This window comes from Thunnus maccoyii, chromosome 19 (assembly GCF_910596095.1).
Source record: "Thunnus maccoyii chromosome 19, fThuMac1.1, whole genome shotgun sequence".
In the NCBI taxonomy this organism is placed as follows: Eukaryota; Metazoa; Chordata; class Actinopteri; order Scombriformes; family Scombridae; genus Thunnus; species Thunnus maccoyii.
The window spans coordinates 20,468,495-20,491,274 of record NC_056551.1 but is presented as its reverse complement, the minus strand read 5'-3'; the positions used below and the strand labels follow the sequence as shown (position 1 = coordinate 20,491,274).

The following is a 22,780-nucleotide window of genomic DNA, read 5'->3' as shown; positions in this document are numbered from 1 at the left end:
AAAAACCAGCCCTGGATTCTTACTGTATAGTGTTCTTCTGATTTAGTCTGTACAACTCCAGCTATGGATATTTAATTATTCATTAATATATGTGGTGTTTTATGAAATGCATCCTGCACAGCGTCAGTATCCCAGCTTCAGCGTGTAACCTTCCTGTCAGCTATCTGTAATCGTGTCCGAGCTCTGGTGTGTGGATTATTGCTTAGAGACACACACACACACACACGCAGTGCAGGAGACATGCCAATGTTTTGGTAATGTGATGTGGACGGATGCAGCAACTGCATTAGTGTGATGTGCGTGTGTGTGTGTGTGTATGATAGTCTATCCCCTAAAACAGTTTTTTTCCCCCCTGTCTCTTACCTGAATTATGTTTGTTCTCCTCCTTCATGAATTCTCAGTATGTGCATCATATCCTCTCAGCAGCCCGGCGTGTTTTCATCTCCGTCTGCCTCTGTCTGGGTTGGGAACAGCTCAGCATACGTGCGGGACTTAAGATGACATCACAGCTGCACACTCAAAGAGTTGGTCTCTCTTTCTTAACCTATAACAGGTACACCCTCTCCTCTCTGTCTCTCATTTATACTTAACTATATTTTTTTTCAGAAGACACCAAAAGAAACAGTTTATATACCGTAGCTCATCTTTTTTATGTCCCTGTTGATCGAAGCTTTACTCTAACAGAGATGACAACAGTGATAATGCTGTAATCAATGAAAGTATAACTAATTCATATATTATTTATCTGGACATCAATTAAGGTAATATTTTAAAGGTGTACACCAGCAATTTAGCATTGCACCTATCAAGAATCCAATCAAGGTGGGAGACAGATTTGAAAAAGATTGGTCAAAATATATGCAACAGAAGCTGAAATGTTCTGATTTTTAACCCCAAACATGGCCCCAGGGGCCAAAATAAAACCCTGTTCCTGCCTTTTTCTGTGCATGTGTGTACAATATTCTCATAGTGGACTGTTATGGAGCCCCAGGTTTGCTGTGTGGTACTTCTATCAACAGAAATTAATCTAGGAGTATGTGCTATGTAAGCACAGTATCAGGTGAAATAATGAAGGTATTAAAAATTGATTTTTTAACAGGGACCCATGGCTTCAATATTAGGTGATAAAACAAGGATTTACTGTATATGTCAGTGGATATTGTGCTTTTGTAGTGCATATATGACGCCCCTGCCACTGTCTAGGAGGCTGACTTGGTCAACTGGCTGCTAGTGATTGGTCGTCAATGTAATCTGGTTCACTTGGGCCTGCCTGGTTATAAAAACTGGCCCGTGTGGTCACTCTTTCTCTCTCTTTACAACAGCTGGTATCCACCCTGTATGACCTTATTTTGCTTTCTGCACCATGTTTTATACACACTACTGTTTGTTTGTGTTAGCATCAGTTTCAATAAATTACATTTATTTTCAGTAAACTCTGGCGTGGACTCCCTCCTTGTCACATTCCTGAGCCAGTTTGTGTTTTTGTGTCCTAAACTAACATCCAAGTAGTCAAATTAATACAAACCAAATGTGAACAAGGGAAGTTACCCTACTTGTCCTGCTTGTAATCAAGCCTCAACTGGTCCCTGGTGAGAGTCGTGCTCCAAAAACAAGCTGGATTGAACATTTCCCATTATGCAACCAATATTTTCATTAGACCATCTTTCCCCTGGTAAAAACCCACACTTTAAACTCTATGTCCCCAGTTTGTACAGAGACTTCCTAATAAAAATGTGTTATCTCCAAGCTGAGAAAAACCGTGATGACATCATTATGACATCACCAGGGTTATTTTCTCAGACTTCTTCCTTCAGGAGATAGAGCCACAGATCAAATTACACAACCATTTTCACAGGCTTAGTCGTGCTATGACTAGTAAACTGACATTTAAATGTAAATAAGAGATCCCCTTTTTTTTAAAAAAAAATTGAAATTTTCAATGCAAATAAGACACATGCCAATCAAAGACCAGGCAATTTTAATCATTTAACCAGTCATGAGTAATTACATCAGTTATACAGACATTAAGACATCCCATTGAATTGAGGTCAACCACAGTCCCATGTTCTCAAAACATCACCATTATCTTGACCACAACAGCCACACACCGTAAAATGAAAGGAAAAACAAGAGTCAGTGAAATCCTGCTCTGCTATCTGCAGGGTGTCCCGACATTACTGATGAATTCTGTCCAACCACAGCAATGCTCATCTTTTCCAGTGAAAAATATAAATGGGAATCTCTCACGCATAGCTACGTGCTGTAACACAAGCAAACATAAACTCACAGGTGGGGATAATTAAGTAAGTAATTACCACTCGACATTTCTTAACACTGCAATATAATATGATGCACTGCCCCAGTCTGTACCGTCAGCTGTTCATTAAGTATTTGATAGCTGTCCAGTATCTCTTTGATGATAGAGCTAGAATTGCACAAAGATTTGTCTTTTTTCATTGCACTTACGCCCCCAAAAAGTATCTAAACATAGCACAAACATCCCTATAGTATTAATATTATCTCTTGTAGACACAGTCTGGACGTTCGTGAGAAGAAAAACACTGCAAAACAGTTTTCTTAAGACAAATGGACAAATCAGAATCCTCTCTTAATAAAATTGATTGATTGCTCTTTGGACACAAAAACAAACAAAACAGGGAGACATAAATTACTGCAATGGTCCAAAGTCTCAACAGACATGGCTGACATTTTGACATGTCATACTGGGAAAATTACAGCCATGCCTTTAGGTGCTCCTAAACTAATAAGGATGTTTCTTCACTGACATCACTTACTGTGACACTTAAAAGTGAGTGGAGGGATCATCTCCTGCTATAACAAGTCCAACTATCTGCAGTGAAAAAATGGTCAATTAAAACATCTTGGGTATTTTTTGGGTGCTCTCTGCTTGTTGGATACGTTGCTATAGGGGAATGTTAAAGGTGGTCTTCTGATAATTACACTTACAAATATCTGAGATTGTTGAAATTGTTGCACTTTATCAGATTAAGTATGTGCCAAAAGTCTGTCTTGCGTATGCTGGAATCTCCCAGTAGTTCATGACACAAAATGATAATAGGACGTCAAGACGTTGATTGCTAATTTTTAGCTAACAGAGAAAGGTAACGCTGAAGCTAGGTAGTATTAGCTACTTTGATTCTACATTTTGAGGCTGACATTCTGAAGTTTTGTTGTTTTTTGTTTTGTTTTTTTATTGGTATGCTAACACCTTCTTCAAGGTTCAATACCACTCTCAAGTCTGTACACTAAATATCAAAGTAGCCAGCAGCTAGCTTAATTTAGCACAAAGACAGGAAATGGGGCAAAACAGCTAGCCTAAAATCCACCTCTCAACACTTCTAAAGCTTACTAATTAACAAGTTATATCTCGTTTGTTTAATCGATACAAAACCTGAGTGAAAAAAGTTTAATAATGACAAGTTGTGGTTTTCATGGGGGGTTATGTGCTGTGTTATTTCTTGCCCTAGAGCAGTAAACAAACAAGATATAACATGTGCATTAGTGAGCTTCGGTTGTGTGGTAGGTGGATTTTATTACCTTTAGACAGAACCAAGCTAGCTTTTTCCTCATTTCCAGTCTTTGTGCTAAGCTAAGCTAACCAGCTGCTGGTGTTAGCTTCATATTTACCTACGTGAGAGTGGTATCATGGTCTCATCTAACTCTCTGTTGACATAAATAAACTATCATGTATGTCATGAATTTTCAGTTGATCATACAGTGAAATACAGCATGGAGATTTAATGGTACATGGTCTAAATAGAGGGGGATGTAAACTAACTGAAGCCTGTGCACACCCACATAGATATTTTTATTTCTCCTGACTGATAAGACCTTTGCTCTGGTTAAAGGTGGGAAGAGCTACGCTAGAGCTCACCAAATACCATTTACTCATGAAAGTGATGACAGAGTACATTTTTCCACCTTAACAAAACTAAAAGTACTGTGAGGGAGATCTCAATCAAGTAGTGGCTGTGCATGCAGCTCTTATCAGGCAAATACGTGAAAACACTTGGGCAGGTGTATTATGGGTATATAGGGACTTGACGGCACCGTGTTCCACAGTAGGATGACTGTCTTTCAGATAATCAGTTGTTTTGTTTTGCATGGCATCTAAAAAAAAAAAAAAAAACCCAAAACCAACAACAACAAAAACAGTGTTCATTCAGTCATCTAGCATTGAAAGGTTAGTTTCCTGTTGACAAAAGCTTCAAGATCTTGCTGTCACTCATTTGTATTTACTGACATATCTTGTGATTCAGTGTAATAGCTGAGTAGCAGTATTTATCTGAGTAAAACTCCTACCTCTGGAGGTTCTTCTGTGCCAATCCAATAATTGGAAAAACTACTTAAATGATTATTATTGATGAACGAAATATTTAAAGACAATTTATCAACTGTTGATTGGTACATCATGTAATATGGCTCAGGAGATTTTACCAAACAGCAATAAAGTTAAATTGACTATAGATTCATTTGTTGTTTAAAGACAAGATTGTCAAATGAAACATATTTTTCATTTCATACTGTCTTATTTTTGGTTTGGTAAATGGTTTAAATTAATTGTGCTGTTCAAACATAGAAAAACACAGAAAAATAATACATATTTTTTTATTTTCCTAGGTTTGCTTTTCAAAATTGGTATTTTTTATGATAGTCATTAAATTAGACTATAGAGGGACACAGAGATACATCGTTAGTATCATGTGTTGACCAGGGGTGACTCACTCTACCACAATGCTAGGCTTCAACTGCTTAAAATATGGAGGCAAACCTCCTCTGCAGATCTGTACAATAAGAAAAGGCAAGTATGTGGTTTATCTACAATGACATAGGGGATTACTTGGTTTATTTGCTGTGCTCTAAAATGTATTAAAATAATTAAGGAAAGGATCAATATAAAGACGTCACATAAAATGTAAAGTTCCTGTTGATGTTTCAGATTGAAACTTTGTCAGTATTCGCTCAAATTATTAAAATCTAAACAGCTGACAGGGATTATTTTGTTAAAAGTCACCTCAAAAAACAAGTGATCAGACATGAAGTTAAAAAGATTCATAAACAGAATCGACTTTTGCAAAGTCTTTAGCAGGTGGCGTTATTATAAGCAAGGTGATCGACTCCACAGTGTGCAGTTACTCAAAAATGTTCTGAGCAAGTCTGCATGTTTGCTGATGTCAATGGCAGCCAGATGTCAATGTCAGGAGCTGTTTAAACTTGCACTACACACTCTTGTTTACCAGTCTGATGTGTCTGTGATGAAAAGATATTAAAGGAAGGGAGGACAGAGAAGCACAAGATCTGAATCAAGTTTTCCTGCTATCAAGCGGTGCAGATTCAACACTTCCTGCAAGCGGAGGTTTCAACAGTAAACAACTCGTAGACACATTAATGTCTTTATGAGCATATACCTCATAATGTAATATCCCTACAACAAGATTCATTTTTTTAAACAACCTGATGACCAAACATGCACGATTAAGAAATTAAGTAAGAAAATATACTCGATTAATTAAGTAGCAATCATATGGTAAATGGTTTTGTCCATGTTGTGCTGTTTGAGCCTGTTTTTTTGTGACGTTGTCAGAATATTTTTTTCCTTTTGCTAAACTGTTACGTGAAAAGGGAATTATCTCTTCCATGAGCTGTGACCAAGGCCATTTACACTCTTGTGTTTCAGAAGAATTACAAACTTACAGTGTAGGCTATTATCACAAAAGCCAGTTATTTTCTCATCATCCCCTGGTAAATTTATCGCGTTACCACACCCGATATGTAATCATCTTTGTATGTTACACTTCCTCCACGACTGCAATTATCTACTCTGTTGATATTTATACTGATATATCTAGATATATAGCCATATATCTATATATGTTTGCATGTTCTCAAGATAACTCTGGGATAAACTGAGCGGGAGTGACTCAATTTTACCGTAATCTTGAGCACTTTCGTTTGTTATTTTCTGTTTTAAGAAACAAACTCAGCATCTCATCCTATCAGAGAAAAGTCCTTCTAGGTCAAAAAAAGGGAGTTGCAACAGCATGCACTTTGAAGCTTTTCAAATACAAATGACCCTCAAAATGATCACTCACGCATGCTTTGTGATTTCTTATGGTTCACTGGTCCGATCATTTTACTGACTTAAACCAACAAAAGACTTCCATTCCTGAGGGCTCAGTTAGACTGTGTATTTAAGGTTGGAGGTGCAAGAGTATGATTTATGGAATATCTCTCACTTGTTGTCTGAACTTGTTGCTATGAAGCTACTAAACAGGCGAACAACAGAAAGCTTATCGATGTCTCTGGGTTGTTGCTTCCAATGAAAAAGTACAGTCCTCAAACCAAACATCATAATGCTCCCCTCCAGCGTTCTGGTCAGTGACCCCGGCAGCTGTCTGCCTGCCATAGCCAGTTTAGCAGTATGACACCTAGTCACTACAGCAGCAACTGAAACACCATTAGCTACCGAAAGCAGCTCTGGAGATGTGACACAACATCTTATTTTACACCTTAACATTGAGGACTGGAGTTATCCAATAAATAAACTACATGATATTTAAGTACCATTTCATCCTCTTGCGACAGGGCTTCAGAATAATGCGTTGCTACATTTACAAAGTGCTCACGATGAGGCTTCTTCGCCAAGGTGCAAAGTCCTCAGCTTCCTGTGAGGGCAGGAGTGGAAAGGAAATCAGAAGACCTAGGGATAATGAAAATGCAAGGTGAGATACAAGTTGAAAACAACTGAACAATCAATAGGCCTTTAACTCAAACCATCTAAATTAAATTCCCTTCTGTTTAATAGCTGGAGGTGCTGTCTCCATTATTCTTGGCCACGTGTAGATATCCAGCGCTCTGCTGGCCAGAAGGAATTTATGAGCTCATGTGGTTGACGTAAGCAAAGAGGAAATATTGCATGTCTACAAGCCCCAAAAACCACGGCTTCCAGTAAGTTGTTGTGTGGAGGGATGAGAAATATAATGAGGAATTACTGTGATTAAACAACACACAAGCACTGAGAAGTGTTCCCCAATAAGTAAAGATTCTAACCTCTCTTTATCTCAAAGTGCTCTGGTCTCTGCCTCGATCTTCCTCTCGCCGTGAAGACTGTCTGGGTCAGCCGGGGCCACCGTCTGTCTCACTGCAATCTCAGGGCCCCCGCTATAAATACCCAACAAGTACTGCCATGTCTCCTCTGAGATCTGACCGTAGTCTGCACCTGAAGGCAGGCACACACATAAAAAATGTTTTTACTGACCGTCTGTTTTCTTATTTCCACCTTTACGTCCTTTTCAGCGAGTGCAGAGGTTTACCTTGCTTGAGTTGTATGTGTCCTCCTTTCATAACACCAATTTTACTGTTGTCAATGGGACCCGGGGGCTCTGAGAAAACAAATTATAAAAAAAATTCTTGTACAGACAGGAGACAAACCACTTTTATGCACTGCTGTATTTATCTAACTCTAAAATCATACCGTTGTCTTTGCCCTTTACAAAGCTCTCCCACTCTCTGAACCACTGCATGCTGATACACAGGATGACTGTCGGAGCCTCCTCCGCCTGAAACTCTTTGTTCAGCTACAGACAAGAAAAAATTGCTCATTCGACATCCAACACAAAAGGATACACATCATCATCACACACACACACACACACACACAAACCTTTGTAGCATACAGGCTTTTACCTTGATAAAGGTGTCTATTTCTGTTTTCCTGCGTTTAGCCAGAGCTTCAATCTCCACCTGGCAGATGGCGCACATATACAGGTGGTTGACTGCAGGGCCGCCTCCAAAACTGGGAACCGAAACACCAAAATTTAACGCAAAGACACTAAAAGACATTGAGACCGACTGACACAAAGGAATGTGAACTTGTGCATCCAAATGAAAATCCATCAATTATTGTAGAGCCACATAAGGTAAGTTTGCAGGAAGCACTGCCTTTCAATAAAATCTAAAGAGGTCAAGGAAATCTCAAAACTAATGATTCAAACACATCCTTAAACACAATCTCACACTGACACGCATCATCAGTTATGATTAAACTCATTCATTCATAGTCCATCACAGTCCTAATCGGGTACTTTCCAGCTACCAATTTTTAGTAGCATTCACAACATAGTTGTAAAAAGCAGCGAACCAGATTTTATAGGTTCAATGTGAAAGCCTTCTTGAATTCAAGCTGCACTGATTGATTTGTTTTTTGGTCACTTGGGGGCAGCTGAACAAGCTCTAAACACAACACTGACAAATTATCACCTTATAAAGTTTTTAGGGCGAACATGTTAGCAAAGAGTTGTCTATTTACACAACAAGCAGCCATGGCATTCATAGCAACATTAGCATTCGTTTGGAGTTATGTTTCAACCACTTGCTGAATTTAAGTCCAACATTGACTCTCAGTTTGGATCCGTTTTGGTCCTGCAGCTACTGAGGGAAATATCTGGCTAGCAGCTAGCACACAGTGGGTTTATAAGAGTTTTTCTGTTGATGGGAGCTACTCGCTGTGGCTAAAAAGGGGGATGATAAGAGCAATGAGACTGAAAAAAAACAGTAAAGCTGCGGACTGTGAAACCAAAACAAAGAGCTCAAAGATGCTAAAACAGGGGAAGTCGGAGCTGGGTGCAAAATTCTCTGTGGGTTTGTCACTATGTGTGACTTGTTTACATTACAAATAACCAGTTCCTCTTATTTGTTATCATAAAATATTGATTCATGCAGCTAACAGATGATGAACTAGAACAGATTTAGTTGCTGTCTGCTCTCAGCAGACTGTATTAGTATGACTGCAAACTTATTCTTAGCTTGCACTGCCATCAGCACTGATTCACACACAACACTGTTCATTGTTTTATGTTCACACAACTCCTTAATCAAATACAGCAAGAGGGATAGCAGAGCCAACGAAAAATCCCCATATCAGCCAACTTGTAATTACGAAAAGGAGGTTGACGTGAATGGTTTTCCACATCAACCAGAATACTTGAACACTACACCAATGGTTTCCTAGTAAGTAATAGAAAGTGAATAATGGACACAGACTCCTTGGTGTGTGGTCCCAGTACCTTTCCAGTATGCTATCCCAATCTTCACTGTCTCTCTTTATTTTAAACCATTAAATAAAGGCAGTAAAGACAAAAGTAAAATCTTAAATTACATATCTAATACAGTATGCATACAAATATTATTGTGTTGATAAGAATGTGCTGAACTCCGTTTGGTTTTGAGTTTTCTTTTGACCTGTCAAAATTAAAACACTCCAGTGCACCATGTTTTATTCACCAAATGTTTTCAGCTATCTTGTCTTCATGAGGGTGGTGTCTTTCCTTTGACCTGTACAATATATATTGAAGTGCACCACTGTTATTTACTGAAATGGTAGCATGTTGTATATTTACCTGTTGTAAAGGTACTCCCACACATTCTGGGGAACTATCACGACCAGGTCGTCTATGTACTGGTACTTGTTAGGAGGAATCCCTGGACAGAGATAAAATATGTTAAGAGTTAAAGTGGGAATCATCACCTTTTCTGGCCAATACTGGAGACCAGTGAGAATTCTAAGAGCAATAGCATTGTTCTCCTCCCACACAAAATCCCCAACAGCTTTGCGTTTTTTGGTAAGAACAATATTTATTAGTCTCAAGAGCTGCAATATGAATGCAATGTTTTAAAAGCCTGAAATTGAGTATCATGTGGCCTTCATCATCATCATCATTAAAGGAGCACTCTTTAGCATTGCACTTCCATAAAGTTGAGGGACTCACAAGAAACAGTTTTTTTAAAAAGAACGGTCATGAGTGAACAAGCAGAGGCCGAAATCTTCTGACCCTTAGTCTCTAATAAGGACTGAGCTACAAAAATACTGGATGTTGCACTTCCTATAACAGTCTAACATACTTCCTCAACAGTCTCTAAAAAAGACCTGACCTTTATGTGTAAAATCAGTTGAGTTCCACTTTAAGGATTGTGAAAGTGAGTTTTCTCTGTGTGATAAGAGAGGATGTGTTCCTCAAAAATGTACTAGATTAAGATTTTAAACAAAAAAAAAGACACACCTCCATGCTGGCAAAGAAATGTATGGTTGCTGATGGGGCCTGGTTCAGCAAAGGTGTTGAACTTGTTGAGCCACTCTCTGGAGATGTAAAACTGCAGCAGGCTGGGCTCCTTCATATTGGCCAGAGCCACCACCTTCTGCCTCTCTCTCACCGATTCCTCACTGCTCTTCCTGCACGAGTCCAGGAAAAATACAGTCAGTATACATGACTTATTTTTAATAAATCTGATCTAAATAGATTCAGTGTAAATGTTCCCATGCGTACCTATAGAACAACACATATGCTTCTGCATTCTGCACCACTGTCTCATGGACTTCTGTGACATACTGGTCATCAAATTCATACCACTGGCCATTGATCACATTCTGGCAGTAAGCTATGTAGTGTCCACCTGCAAGAACCAAGAGGAGGGTGAGAGAAGAGAACATTGGGGGGAAAAGGTTATATTAAGTTGATTAATTCACATAGAGAAAATCTGATAGATATAGAGCATACATGTTTGCTCAATCTCTAAGATATGTTAATCATTAAGGAAATAACATTTGAAATGTTGAAAATCATCAAATCAAGTTAACTCGTACTTCCTGCTGTTCCATGGTGACAAATGACCGATAGCAGGTCGTAAGTGGTGACTTGGGATGGACTATCTTTAGCCAGGAAAGGTCGCATGTCGAGGCCCTCCAATGGGAAGGATACGTGGCTACTAATCTTGAACGAATACATGACCTCGTGCCGGAAACGTTTCAGGTGAATGCACAGAATCTGCACAAGAAACACTTTCTGTAGCAAACCACAAATAAAACTGAGCTTGTTATCTACATCTAGTGATAAACAGGTCAGATAAAGAAAAATGTTGTACCTCTGGAAGTCTAAGTACTTTGCAATATTTGACACCATTTCTCAACCTGTAAAAAAAAAATACTGTGTGAATAGATAAAATTTGTTTTTAGCATTTGACTTATAAAACTATTCATTAAAGAGGAGAACGTTTCCACTTCTAATGAGTGTCCACCTGGATTTACTATACATACTCACTTTTTACATCTCTCACAGCTGTACATGTTGTCTCCTGGGAAAAGAATGAACATAAATGTATATTCTGATAATTTTTTGATCTAAATTCCACCATATAAAATCTATGTTGCAGAGTATTACAGTAGAAGAGCACGGTATAATATTGTTTACCTTTAAGTTCATCTGCAGCAAAGAAGGCAGCAAGACAGTCCTCTAGGGTTACCATGGGCCCCCAAAACCAAGTGGGGATACACGAGACTACGAACCTGTTCAGAGGCATAATACAAAGAGAAAGTAATCATTACAACCATAAACAGCCACAGGGTCTCCTTGACCTGTATCCTTACACTGGTCATCCTGACAAAATAACCTTCATGTGGGTCAGTGACTTGAAACCATTGAAAGAATGAAAGTTGTCCAATGACCGCAAAAGCAATTCTGCCTGGAGCGCTACTAGCTCCTGATAGGGTCTTTCATGGCTTTAAGTACAAAGGGGATTTTTCAGACACAGAACAATGTTGTATAGTTATAACCTTTCATAAGTTTCTTCACTGTGCACTTTACCACACTACTCACTTCCTCATAAAGAGTCTTTGTGACGACCAATCATTTTTTCAATCATCTGAAACTCCACTTACGCCTGCATTCACTGATTCATTGGCCACTTTGAGTGAACACTGAAATATTATCACTTTGTACAGTTGTGAACTTGCAAATAGTGGCTTATTAACACATCCAGCAGTTACAGAGCAGGTTAGTATTAATACTTTTAGCTCTGATTGATCTCCACCAATTTCTGAAGTAAATAACTTGCTCTTTAGCTGCTGAATGCTCCACTATGTTCACCAGCTAGTTACTAAATCTGTCTGTCTTCCATTTGGCGCTAGGCAGGTAGCTTACAGTAGATTATATCAGAGCTTTTTAACTGAAAACGACAACAAAGTTGATGAGAGCAGGGAGAGCGAACCATAACATGCCAGAGAACAAAAAGAAAATAAATAAAAGACTCTATAAAGCTTTGAAAAGCTGACAGGAAATGCAGAGTCGGCTGATAACTCTCTGTGGGACAGTCGCTGCAAGCAACATTTTTCTCATGCAAAGTCATTTTATCAAGTATTATTTACAGCAGCTTTAAAGTTTAACATGGGCATTAAAGACCATGTAGATAAACAGCCTATATTGCCCGAGAGCTGAGGAAACACAGCACTGACACAGCTACTTGAAATGAGACAATGTTTTTTTTTGTTGACTACTTGCTGAGATTGTCAAGGGTTACACATTTTGTAGAAAAACCGTAACCTTGCAGATTACTTCACACAGTAGGCTGAATTATGTTTCTGCATTGGGGTGTTGTGTGGAGGATCGATAAACCTTAAGTCAATATCTATGTACTATACACTCCTCTTCTGCAACACTGTCTCACCAAAATGAGGCATCAGGGCTGTTGTGACCACAGTGCTTTTGAAACATGGGCAATGCTGGAAGATGATCAAAGGGCATGCCAAGGCCTGTCTCTGCATCTCTTTCCTAATAGTTAAGATGATAAATGCAGCTGTGAACATGAACAAATGCACTTGGCAAAGGAAGTGATTCTACCTTTACGTCTAACAAGCAGCATCCGGCCCTCTTCTATCAAAGAAGTCAACTAATATGAAATGAGGAGTATCTCAGAAAATCTCAGCAAAGGCAGGGCTTTGCTGACCAGAACTACACTTGCTTCTCCAGTGTTAAAAACCCTCTACAGCCCTTGGGTCATCTGATGGCTCAGCACTGACATCTGGTCCTGGAACGCTTCAAAGCCATCCTCAATCTGCATAATCTGTCCAACCTATCAGTCCTGGACTGATTCCCTTGCGTCCTGAAGGCCCTCTCACTAAATGAACCACACACAAAGTTTTTTTTAAGCTTTGAAGCACAAAAAATGACACATGAGGGAACTCCTGAAATCTGTCGGGACCACAGTCTAAACAGGAGTCTTCATCATTGTATCGTTAAGGTCTGGTACACAACAACAACAACAAGCTGTAATAAGATTATCATATACTGAAAAGAGCACAATAAATCATTGAATCAGCCCTAGCATCTCTACACTTCCTGTGACTAACAAAGTGTAAGCATGTGTCATGTTGTTCCCCAGAAGGTTATCTGATATTTTTTTTCATTTGCCAACTTCAAGAGAAGTTCAAAAACAAGACAAAAAAGGACCCATATATTGCCTTGAAAGATCTTGCACAGGCCTGATACCTAAGCGCCCTCACCTGCATCATCCATGGCAGCTTCTGGAACTCTAATTATGGCCTCCAAATCAGCAGACTTAACTGGAGCCACAATTCTTGAAAGCCCCATTGTGTTTGATTTTTATGTTTAGCTAATCTCTACTTACATTAAAACATAAATTCAATGAACAACAAGAAACATGTTAGCGTCAATCATATCAATTACATCAGGGTGCGACTAGATTCAATTGTTTTTATTTCCGCTGACTTCCTCCTCGCCTCTTGACTGTTAAATGTCACACACTGACCGGCGTATGGAGTCCATGATGTAGGATATCCAGCCCTGCGAGCCATAAGTGTCTGGACACACGCCAGTCTTGACTGGCAGGTTCTGATGGATGGAGGAGTGGAGTTTGGCCAAGTCCTCTTTACCGGGAATAGGTAGGGACAAGTCTTGAAAGGTTTCCACTGTAGTAGAGACCTGTGAATAAGAGCAGGACTTTATACATACTGTTATACAGTGGTGCAAGAACTACCCATCTAAACAAATTAGTGTTTCACAGATGAGTGATTTCGGATAAATAAATCATTTAACATCTGTTTTCAAAAATAATAAACATATGTGTAAGATACAAATAAAATATAAATCAAATAATCTCAGGAAATTAAAGTTTAAAATGTAAATAATGAGTTCTAGTTGTTCTAATCATGTAAAATACTATTTATAATATTGAAATGACAATAACACAGGTCGTACTTTAATCAAAATACTACTTAGAGAAAAAAAACCATTATTATTTATCAGGTCATTATACTGTGGTTTCTGACTATGTAAGTAGCTTCCCCTGGTGTTTAAACATGTGAAGCACAGCTCACCCTGTCGCAGGTTAAACACTGGACCAGACTGAGAATAGAGCCGTCAAAGATGTCTGAGATCACGCTGCGATAGTGAGACTGTTTCTTCTTCCTGGAAGTGAGCAGCAGCTGAGCTGGAAGACAGAGCCAAGAGGATTTTTAGAGGACAAACAAAGGATTGTTGAAGCTGAAGTTTGACTTTCTGTAAACACTGTAAGCATCAATACTGTGTGAAGAAGGAGAGGGAGAAGGGAAAAGCAAAGAAAAGAATGTCTGTGTAGATTGTAACAGACAAATACTGTGGTAGACAGGAGACTTTAAGCCTCAATTCACCATTTACAACATTGCCAAACATGTAAATTGTCTTAAAGGGGACATATCATGCACATTTCCTGGTCTATATTTATATTCTGGAGCTCTAATGGCATATCTTTGCATGATTTGCATTTCAAAAAACTCTGTCTTGGCCAACCTCTGGCTGTTCAAGAGGCTAAAAAAACCAAAAGAACATTTCTGATATTTTTCAAATCTGGCAACACATTGCAACAATGCTCTGCTGACCTGAAAAACTGCATACCTAAAATTGAAAAAGAGGCCTGCTGTATACGCAAAACTTTAGAAACACTCACTGAACAGGGGCGGTGTGCAGAACATCACCTGTAGTGAGACTGCAAAATTCAAAAAAAAAATTCCTCGACACCTTAAGTCATATGACTTAAACAAATGTCTCGTGGTCGCCAATGTACCCTTAACATATCTTACATCACGTCACTGGTGCAAATGTACATATCCAAGACAAAAGTTTATCTATCAAACCCCTTATGATTCCACACCTTTCTTGAAGGAATACGCGGGTCCTGCGGAGCGGAGCGGGCTGGAACGAGGAGGACTGGAGGACAGTTTCGGATGCAGCTCCTGAAGGGTTCTCACGGGACTGCAGTGAGTGGACTGCGGCTGGGTCATTGACGCTTCATTGTCTGGCTCTGGAAAAGAGATATGTCATATGAAATTTAACATTTTAGAGACAACTTTTGTTGAAATATAACATCCTCATAAAGATCCTGTTTTTCAAAAATCAAATCATGAAATATTAGAGTGGCTATCCACAGTTTGTAAATCATCTGACAAAGTCCTTCCATAATCCCGCTGATCTTATTATTACCTGAGATGTGGCTGCCATCGCCTTGCCCTTGCTCTGTATTAGATGGCTGGTTGTTCTCTTGGCTTTGGACTTCAGTATTTGGGGTTGATGTGCATTCTTCTTCCACCGCTCTCTCAGGAACCCCTTCCTCGGCCGCTGTATCCACATCAGCGTCCTCATCCATCTCTTGCGATCCTCCACGGAGAGGTGAGCCAGACACCCTTCTCTCCTTCAGCCTCTCCTTCTCAGAGATCACCCCGGCGGGATTGACGCCCACGATCCCCCCCGCCTGTGACCTGACTCCATCACACTCATCCTGCACAAGCAGCTCACCGTCCCCCGCGCCTCCTACGTCCCCCCGGTCGCTGCTGGAGCCAGAGTCACAGGATAGGAATTCATCCTCAGACGGGGAGCGCTCTCCCTCTCCTCTCTCCTCCCCATCACTTCCCTCTCCGCTCATGCTGCACTCTGTCAGAGGCTCCTTGAGCTCCTCGTGTAATTGGTCCATCAAACAGCGCAGGAACTCCTGGGTGTCCTGTTGCAAAGTACAATTACAGTAATTAAACACATGAAGTCAAAAGAAGGATAAATATGGCTTTTTATACAGAGACAGTGGGTAACAAATAAATATAAACTCGACCATTTCAAAACAGGAAGATGGAAGGAGAAATGTGGGAGTAATTGTGTATGTCTTGTCTGTATTGGTAAGAAGTCATACAAGAAGAACATATACACTAATCATATCCACAACAGACAGGCAAAACTCTTTACTACTTGAAAACTTTTAACACCTGTCCCTCACAATCACAATCAAACAAAAATAGACACTTTCAATAAGACATGCAGGCCTCAGTCAAATATGTTAACATTTCTACACTGGATTGCAAAGACAGCTCAGTGTCTTACACAGAATCAGATCATCTAAAATCAAATTAAACTCACATCAAACAAAGGTTTGATTTGAGTTGTTTACTTGTTTGTGATAATTCAGTTTGGGGGATTTTTGTCTTACTTCCTTGGAATCAGATAAAGTCATAGATGCATTGATATGTTGAGATATGAGCTTGGCTCAAGTACCGGATGTCTGTCGGATCAAGTCACAGGTCCTGCTTGATATGATTGTTGGTCTTCATGCTAAGCTAAGCTATCAACCTGCTGGCTGGAGCTTCATATTTGGCGCACAGACATGAGAGTGGTATTGATCTTCTAAACTAACTCTTGACAAGGAAAGAGTACATTTCCAAGAAGTGTCAAAATATTCCATTAAGAAATACACTCTCAAACTAGGGTTGGCTGGACTAAATACGCACTGAAGTATAGAGCAACTTAACACCATGTTTTAGTGTAAACATGCCCCCTTGACAAATTTGAAAAATGTATTCCATTGTCACCAAAGAAATTAGATTATATCAATCTTCTGATACAGTTCCTCTACGCAGGTCTCTACAGAGAAACAAAGCATTTACAGTATAACTTTTTCTGTCTCTGGGGAAGAAAAGTAGAAAATTCACCACAAACTGTACAATACGAGCAAATGAATAACTCAAGTCAAACCTATTGGTTGTTAAGAACGAATGTAGTTAGCAAAAATAAATGTCATTTTAGGGAATATATGAGATAGTACACAAGGGGTTACAGTTTAAAAACATAGGACAAGACTGTGTCAGGCTGTTGAGTGATGCCAGGTGTAGTTACCTGCTGGGTGCTTGCCCCTACCTGCTGAGCGTAACCACGAAACATGGGGTTTACTAGTTTGATGCCATGTGACAGACTGGTAGGGACAACATAACTGGGTCTGGGAGGGAAGAAGCCATGTGAGGCGATATAAGAGAGTTAGTTTAATATACTGGAAATGATTCTTTAGTACATAATAGTCTCATCTTTATAGAAAACATATAGTTGCATTCTGTCACTTCAAAACGGTTAAATGCTGTTTTATGTAACCACAATGTGTTTACTACCGTTTTTTATGCCAGAGTTCTGAGATGAGTTTCTGGTAACTCTTACAGAGAGCCGGCTTCTTATCAGTGCGAACCAATCCACTGCAGTCCAGGAAGAACTGAGTGAGGGGAGGACTGTTGAGGGAATACATCAACACAGCTGTTTTAAAAAGGCAAACACATATGTCACACATCCCCCAGTAATTGGACAGATGCGATGAAAGGAAGTGACCTCACCAGTTAGACAGGGCTTGAAGTGCTGCGTTCATGTAGCAGGAATTTCCAATATTTTTCATTCCCGTCAAGCCTACAACAACAACAACAACAACAGGAGAAGCAGAGAACTGTAAAGATTTTGTATTCCCAAGAGTGTTGAAATTAAGCTGTGTTTAGATATAACGTTTTTAGAACAGGTCACAATGAGAGAACACCTCAGAGGGTTTATTATCACTGCTAGTCTGAATTAAAAGAAACAGGGCTGTTAACTATTCTGGGCTACAGAGCAATTATATCTCTTAAATATGGCAACTACAACCTACTGCCACGATAATCCAAAAATGACCAGATTTAAAGGTTTTTCTCTGTTTTTAATATTTAAGATATAGACCTAATTCAAGCACTTCACCTCAATTTAGAAAAAAAATGAGTTAACAATTCCAGAGTGCACATTTTTTTAAGCTTACTGATGTACCACAAAGCAACAGTATGTGTCCACTTCTTACTGAGGCTTCAGGTTTTCTGTCCTATTAATAATTTAACAGTCACAAATGAGTCTGATTTGAGGAGCTTCACGTGTTCTGTTGTTTAGGAGAAGAAATGTTAAAAGTGGAGATAGTGTACCTCTTGGTTTAAGCTCATCTTCCTCCGACTCTGAACCTTCTTCTTCTGCCACAGCAATTGGCACTGCTTTAAGTGGATGACCTACTGGCTGAGGCGTTGCTTCCTAGAAAAATGATTTACAGATACTATAAATAAGAAGGTGAGTAAGAAACCAGTTGTGAAATAGCATCAGAAGTGTAGTTTTCTTCTATTTTAAGCCATCAAGCAGGAAAAGGACAGAAAATAATGAGGAGAGCTGGCCGTGTTGGAGATAAGTGGTACCTGCTCTGTGGCTTTGCAGTGGTGGGGCACAGCAGGAACAGGCACCAGGGCGGGCCTCTGCTCCAGAAACACCTCCCGCTCACACACATAACACCAGATCCTGAATGTTGTCAAGTTCACCGTCAGGTTGTGCTTTTTAGCCTAAAGGAGACACACAGAGTAATTCCACAAACTCTGATTTAGAACAGTTACTTTGACATTTTACTTCTCATATGGTACACTGATGAGAAGAAGAGCAAATGCTGGCAGGTATGTTAAGTGTGAGAGGGTTTTACCTGTGCATGCAGGGTGCTGTGATCAGAGTAGGACTCTCCACAACCAACATATGGGCAGTCATTCTACAGAGCAGAAACACAGTCATACTGAAGAAATAACAAGATACAATATCTATCTGCTTATCTGGTGTACATTAAGTGTCTTAACCTATAAATAAATTTCATGCTAGACTGTCAAATGTCATTCCGAATATAAAATAATAACTTTAATTTCACATATTGTGCGCTTGTTTACGTGCCTGAGTTTGATAGCTCTTGCATTTATAATTACATTTATGTCCCACATCATCATTAATTATTGAGCATTCACCTGACCTTATTTCAAACGATTTACAATTAGTGCAGTGGCAGTTGTAGTGGCAGTAGTCTTCGTTTATGTGACATTTAGGTGCCTGAGCTAAACCAGCAATTACATTTTAAAAGAAAAAAAATCAAAACATTTAAAACAGGATTCGAGTCACGGTCTCACCTGCAGACAGGCCCAGAGGTTAGGGCCCCCTGCTCCGCATGATTGGCAAGTTCCCTGCAACAGGAGGGAGAAAACATGAATAGGATAGAATAGAAAGAAAAAGAGTGTCATGTTATCTATGCACACACATTTTGGCTCAATGCTTGGAGGCTTTACACTAAAAAAAGACAGCATATCAGAGCTTCCAGCACATATTCCAGCTCATGTTGCTCCCTTTACATTAAGGACTGGTGGACCAAAGGTTGCTTCATCAAACATACAACAACCTTAGCGGATGTTTTGGGCTGACATTTGTCTTACTTACACTGGTAACCATGCATGGCACACGCAGTCAATAACCTGGTCTGGGCATCTTTGACATTGTGCAGAACGTTTATAGTAAATGGATGACAACCCACCTTGGATTTCTGTAGAAGGTCCTCTTTGGTTACCTCTCCTATGGTGTCCAGGTGGGGACAAATGTCTTGTTCAGTCATAGCTACTCACTTTCTTCGGGGGGACGTCTGCTAATGTGACAGGACGGTAGAAACAACACTGTAGTATTTCAGAGGACAAGCTGTTGTAGCTAACGTTAGCTTTATCATCTCCACACGAAGACCCCGACATGAAAATCACATGTACCTCGTCTCTAAAAGATAGCTCAGACATAAGTCAAATATCAACGGTATCGTTCAGGCCATCTTTTCACAGTAACATCCAAATCTACCCATAGTATCTGACAGCTCTGCAAATTGAAAGGCCTTACCAACGAAAGCTCAGAAAACATCTGCTAGCTGCAGCGATGACAACAGCTGTTTTGAATCACATGTGTTTACTAACAAAAGCAGCTGACACGATGATAATTGCTATTTTTTCATTCCTCTTATAAACAATCCATACTGGATGCGAGACACCGAGGAGACGAGCCGAGCGACGCGATACCAGAGCCAACCATCCCCACACCAAACAACTCCCCCTCCCATCCACGGCACGGTACGGCACGTCGCAGGGCTGGAGGAGGTAACACGGCAACGTCAGATATTATGTTGATATGCGATTAAAATACTTTTTCCCAATTAGTTAGTGTACGTATCGTTTGCTACGTATACTTGAATCATTCTACGGGTAATTGTTAACTATTATTCTATTAGTCAGGTAATTATATAGATTATTATTTACAATATAGAATATTTCTGTTCAATAGTAGTAAGAACCCTGTTTACGGAAGTGACGTAATGTTGTACGTCCGTTAAATGGGTCCGCTGTGGAAGGACAGTTGCGAAAAAAAGTGTGCGAAATAGATAAGGAACCAGATATCTACAGTACTTAACATTGACAGGCTGTTTCAACCTCTACATGTTCACTCAAAGGAATAATTGGACAATTTTGGGAAAATACGCTTATTCACTTCCTTGTCGATAGTTTATACGAGGAGATCAGACACGTAATGTTACAATTTGTAACGTACACTTAACGGCTAACGTACCTTAGCATAGCAAAGACTGGACACATGGGAAAAAACAGCTAGCGCAGTTTACAAAAATCCGCCTACCAGCAGCCCTAAAGCTCACTAGCTAACACGTAACGCTAGTGTCTTGTTTGTTTCATCCGTAGCGTTACATAAATCGCGGTGTAAAAAACACAATTTGCTGTTTTATGAAGCTAAACTGACTGCCACGCTGTTTCTAGATAAGGACTAGTTGCCAGGCAACCAGCGGACACCCCAGGAAGTTATGAGTCATAGCCAAGAAATATAAATATACAATAACTTTAGCCAGTAAACATAGTTTACTGGACAACTCCATCTACTTTGGAAGATCATGAGATATGATCAAAAGCCCCAGAACAGCCACTGAGTAGACCAAGAATCAAGAGATTCAAGAGGTTTTGTTATCACATGCACAGCAACGTAGCACAGCAGATAGCAACACTGAGGGCAGAGAAATTTGGCTTCTGCAAACTCTTCCAATTAGAGTAGTAAAATGAGAGAGAAGAGGAAGACAAGAGAGAGACGAATTGAAACATATACAAATAAACATTATATTGCACATTGGTGCACAGGTGCAGTAAGTGTACATAAGTGGTAAATAGATAAATAATTGTAAATAAACAGACCTTTAAGTGCATTGGTATTTATACTTCTATTTATATTCTGGGGGGGTTTTCTTGCACACACATAGTCTTTATCAAGTCAACATGCAAGCACATAGTCCACCCCCACTACACAGAGTCTTCGTAAATTACTATCCCCCTCTTTTTTACAGTTATGTTTGTGTTTATGTTCATTTTATGTTTAATGTTTATTGCTTTTTTCTGTTGACATTGGACCACGTTGTACCTGCTACTTGGCAAATAATTCTGATTCTGATTCTGAAAGTATAGGTTATCAGTTTTTCAAGTCCATCTAGAAACAACAGTCAGATGCCCATATGAACACCGAGGGAGGTTTTCCGCACTGTAATCACTCCTCCTCTTCATACTGACTGTTAAAATATCCCCTTCAGATGTGATTTCAATGTAAGCAATAAGGGCCAAAATCCACAGTGTGTCCACACAGTTGTTTTGTTCAAATATGCTTTTAAAAGTTTATCTGAAGTTTATATGAGGATTCAGCAGTCAGAGTTAGTCATATCAAGTGGATATCTGCCACATTTACAGTCTTTTTAGCTTTCTTTGTGTCTTTGTGTTTCCTCAGACAGTGTGTCCCTGCTGAGCTGTGGTGGAAGCATAGTAACAAAAAGAGGGATTTTTGCACAGATGGAGGACTGCGGATTTTGCCTCCCATCACTTATATTGTAAATACAGCATGAGGGGATCTTCTAATAGTCAGTATGAACAAGAGGAATGGTTACAGCAAGAAAAACATATTACAATGTTCATTTGGGGTCCTGACTGAAGAATGGTGTTCATCCCTCCAGTAAAGTTCCAGAGACTTGTAGAATTAATGCCAAAGGCTGAGGAACACCACTCTTCAAAAAGATATTCCCTCATTTGGTGTTTTGATGATGGTGGTGGAGAGCACTGTCTAACACGTCAGTCCAAAATCTCCCATAGGAGTTCAATTGCGTTGAGATTTGGTGACTGTGAAGGCCATAACATATGATTTACATCATTTTCATACTCATCAAACCATTCAGTGACCCCTCGTGCCCTATGGATGGGGGCATTGTCATCCTGAAAGAGACCACTCCCATCAGGATAGAAATGTTTCATCATAGGATAAAGGTGATGACTCAGAACAACTTTGTATTGATTTGCAGCGACTCTTCCCTCTAAGGGGACAAGTGGACCCAAACCATGCCAGCCCCCCACAGCATAACAGAGCAACCAGACCCCCTCACTGTAGGGATCAAGCATTCAGACCTGTACCAGTTTTTCCTTTAATTTGTCACCCGTCTGTATATTTTATGCTAAAAAGACTTAAAATGTGGTATCATCATGTGGCATGATGATGATGAATAAACTCTTGGCCATCTTGGACAACACCTCCCACCCCCTGTACAAGTACCAGTGTGCCCTAGGCAGCTCCCTCAGCAACAGGCTGCTCCACCCACGCTGCTCTAAGGAGCGGTTCTAAAGATCTTTTGTCGCTGCAGCGATCAGACTCTACAACAGCAGTCAGTATTGCTCACAGCGATCACAGCGGTATCATTAGTGGTAGTAGTAGTAGTATTGTATTATTAGTATTACTACTGATATTCATCTCCTCAC

General features: G+C 39.7%; 1 protein-coding gene across 6 annotated transcripts; it reads right to left on the bottom strand.

Annotated features, from left to right (window-relative positions):
- Positions 1-1,961: 1,961 nt before the first annotated feature.
- On the bottom strand, positions 1,962-21,590 carry usp20 (ubiquitin specific peptidase 20). Of its 6 annotated transcripts, none has more exons than XM_042395145.1 (25): positions 20,556-21,590; positions 19,489-19,596; positions 19,091-19,144; positions 18,622-18,684; positions 18,347-18,487; positions 18,086-18,188; positions 17,483-17,552; positions 17,267-17,380; positions 17,001-17,100; positions 15,327-15,840; positions 14,998-15,147; positions 14,186-14,298; positions 13,618-13,790; positions 11,265-11,359; positions 11,115-11,148; positions 10,939-10,984; positions 10,661-10,841; positions 10,344-10,470; positions 10,080-10,249; positions 9,420-9,501; positions 7,708-7,816; positions 7,496-7,598; positions 7,335-7,403; positions 7,072-7,240; positions 1,962-6,721 (listed from the first exon to the last, which is right to left on the bottom strand). In XM_042395145.1, the coding sequence occupies exons 2-24, from the start codon at positions 19,564-19,566 to the stop codon at positions 7,083-7,085; spliced, it is 2,847 nt and encodes a 948-aa protein (XP_042251079.1). In that variant the 5' UTR covers positions 19,567-19,596; positions 20,556-21,590; the 3' UTR covers positions 1,962-6,721; positions 7,072-7,082. The 6 variants fall into 6 exon arrangements, with proteins under 6 accessions (XP_042251079.1, XP_042251076.1, XP_042251080.1 ...); XM_042395142.1 differs by having other exon boundaries at positions 19,489-19,593; XM_042395146.1 differs by having other exon boundaries at positions 1,962-6,686; positions 19,489-19,593.
- Between the last annotated feature and the right edge of the window lie 1,190 nt (positions 21,591-22,780).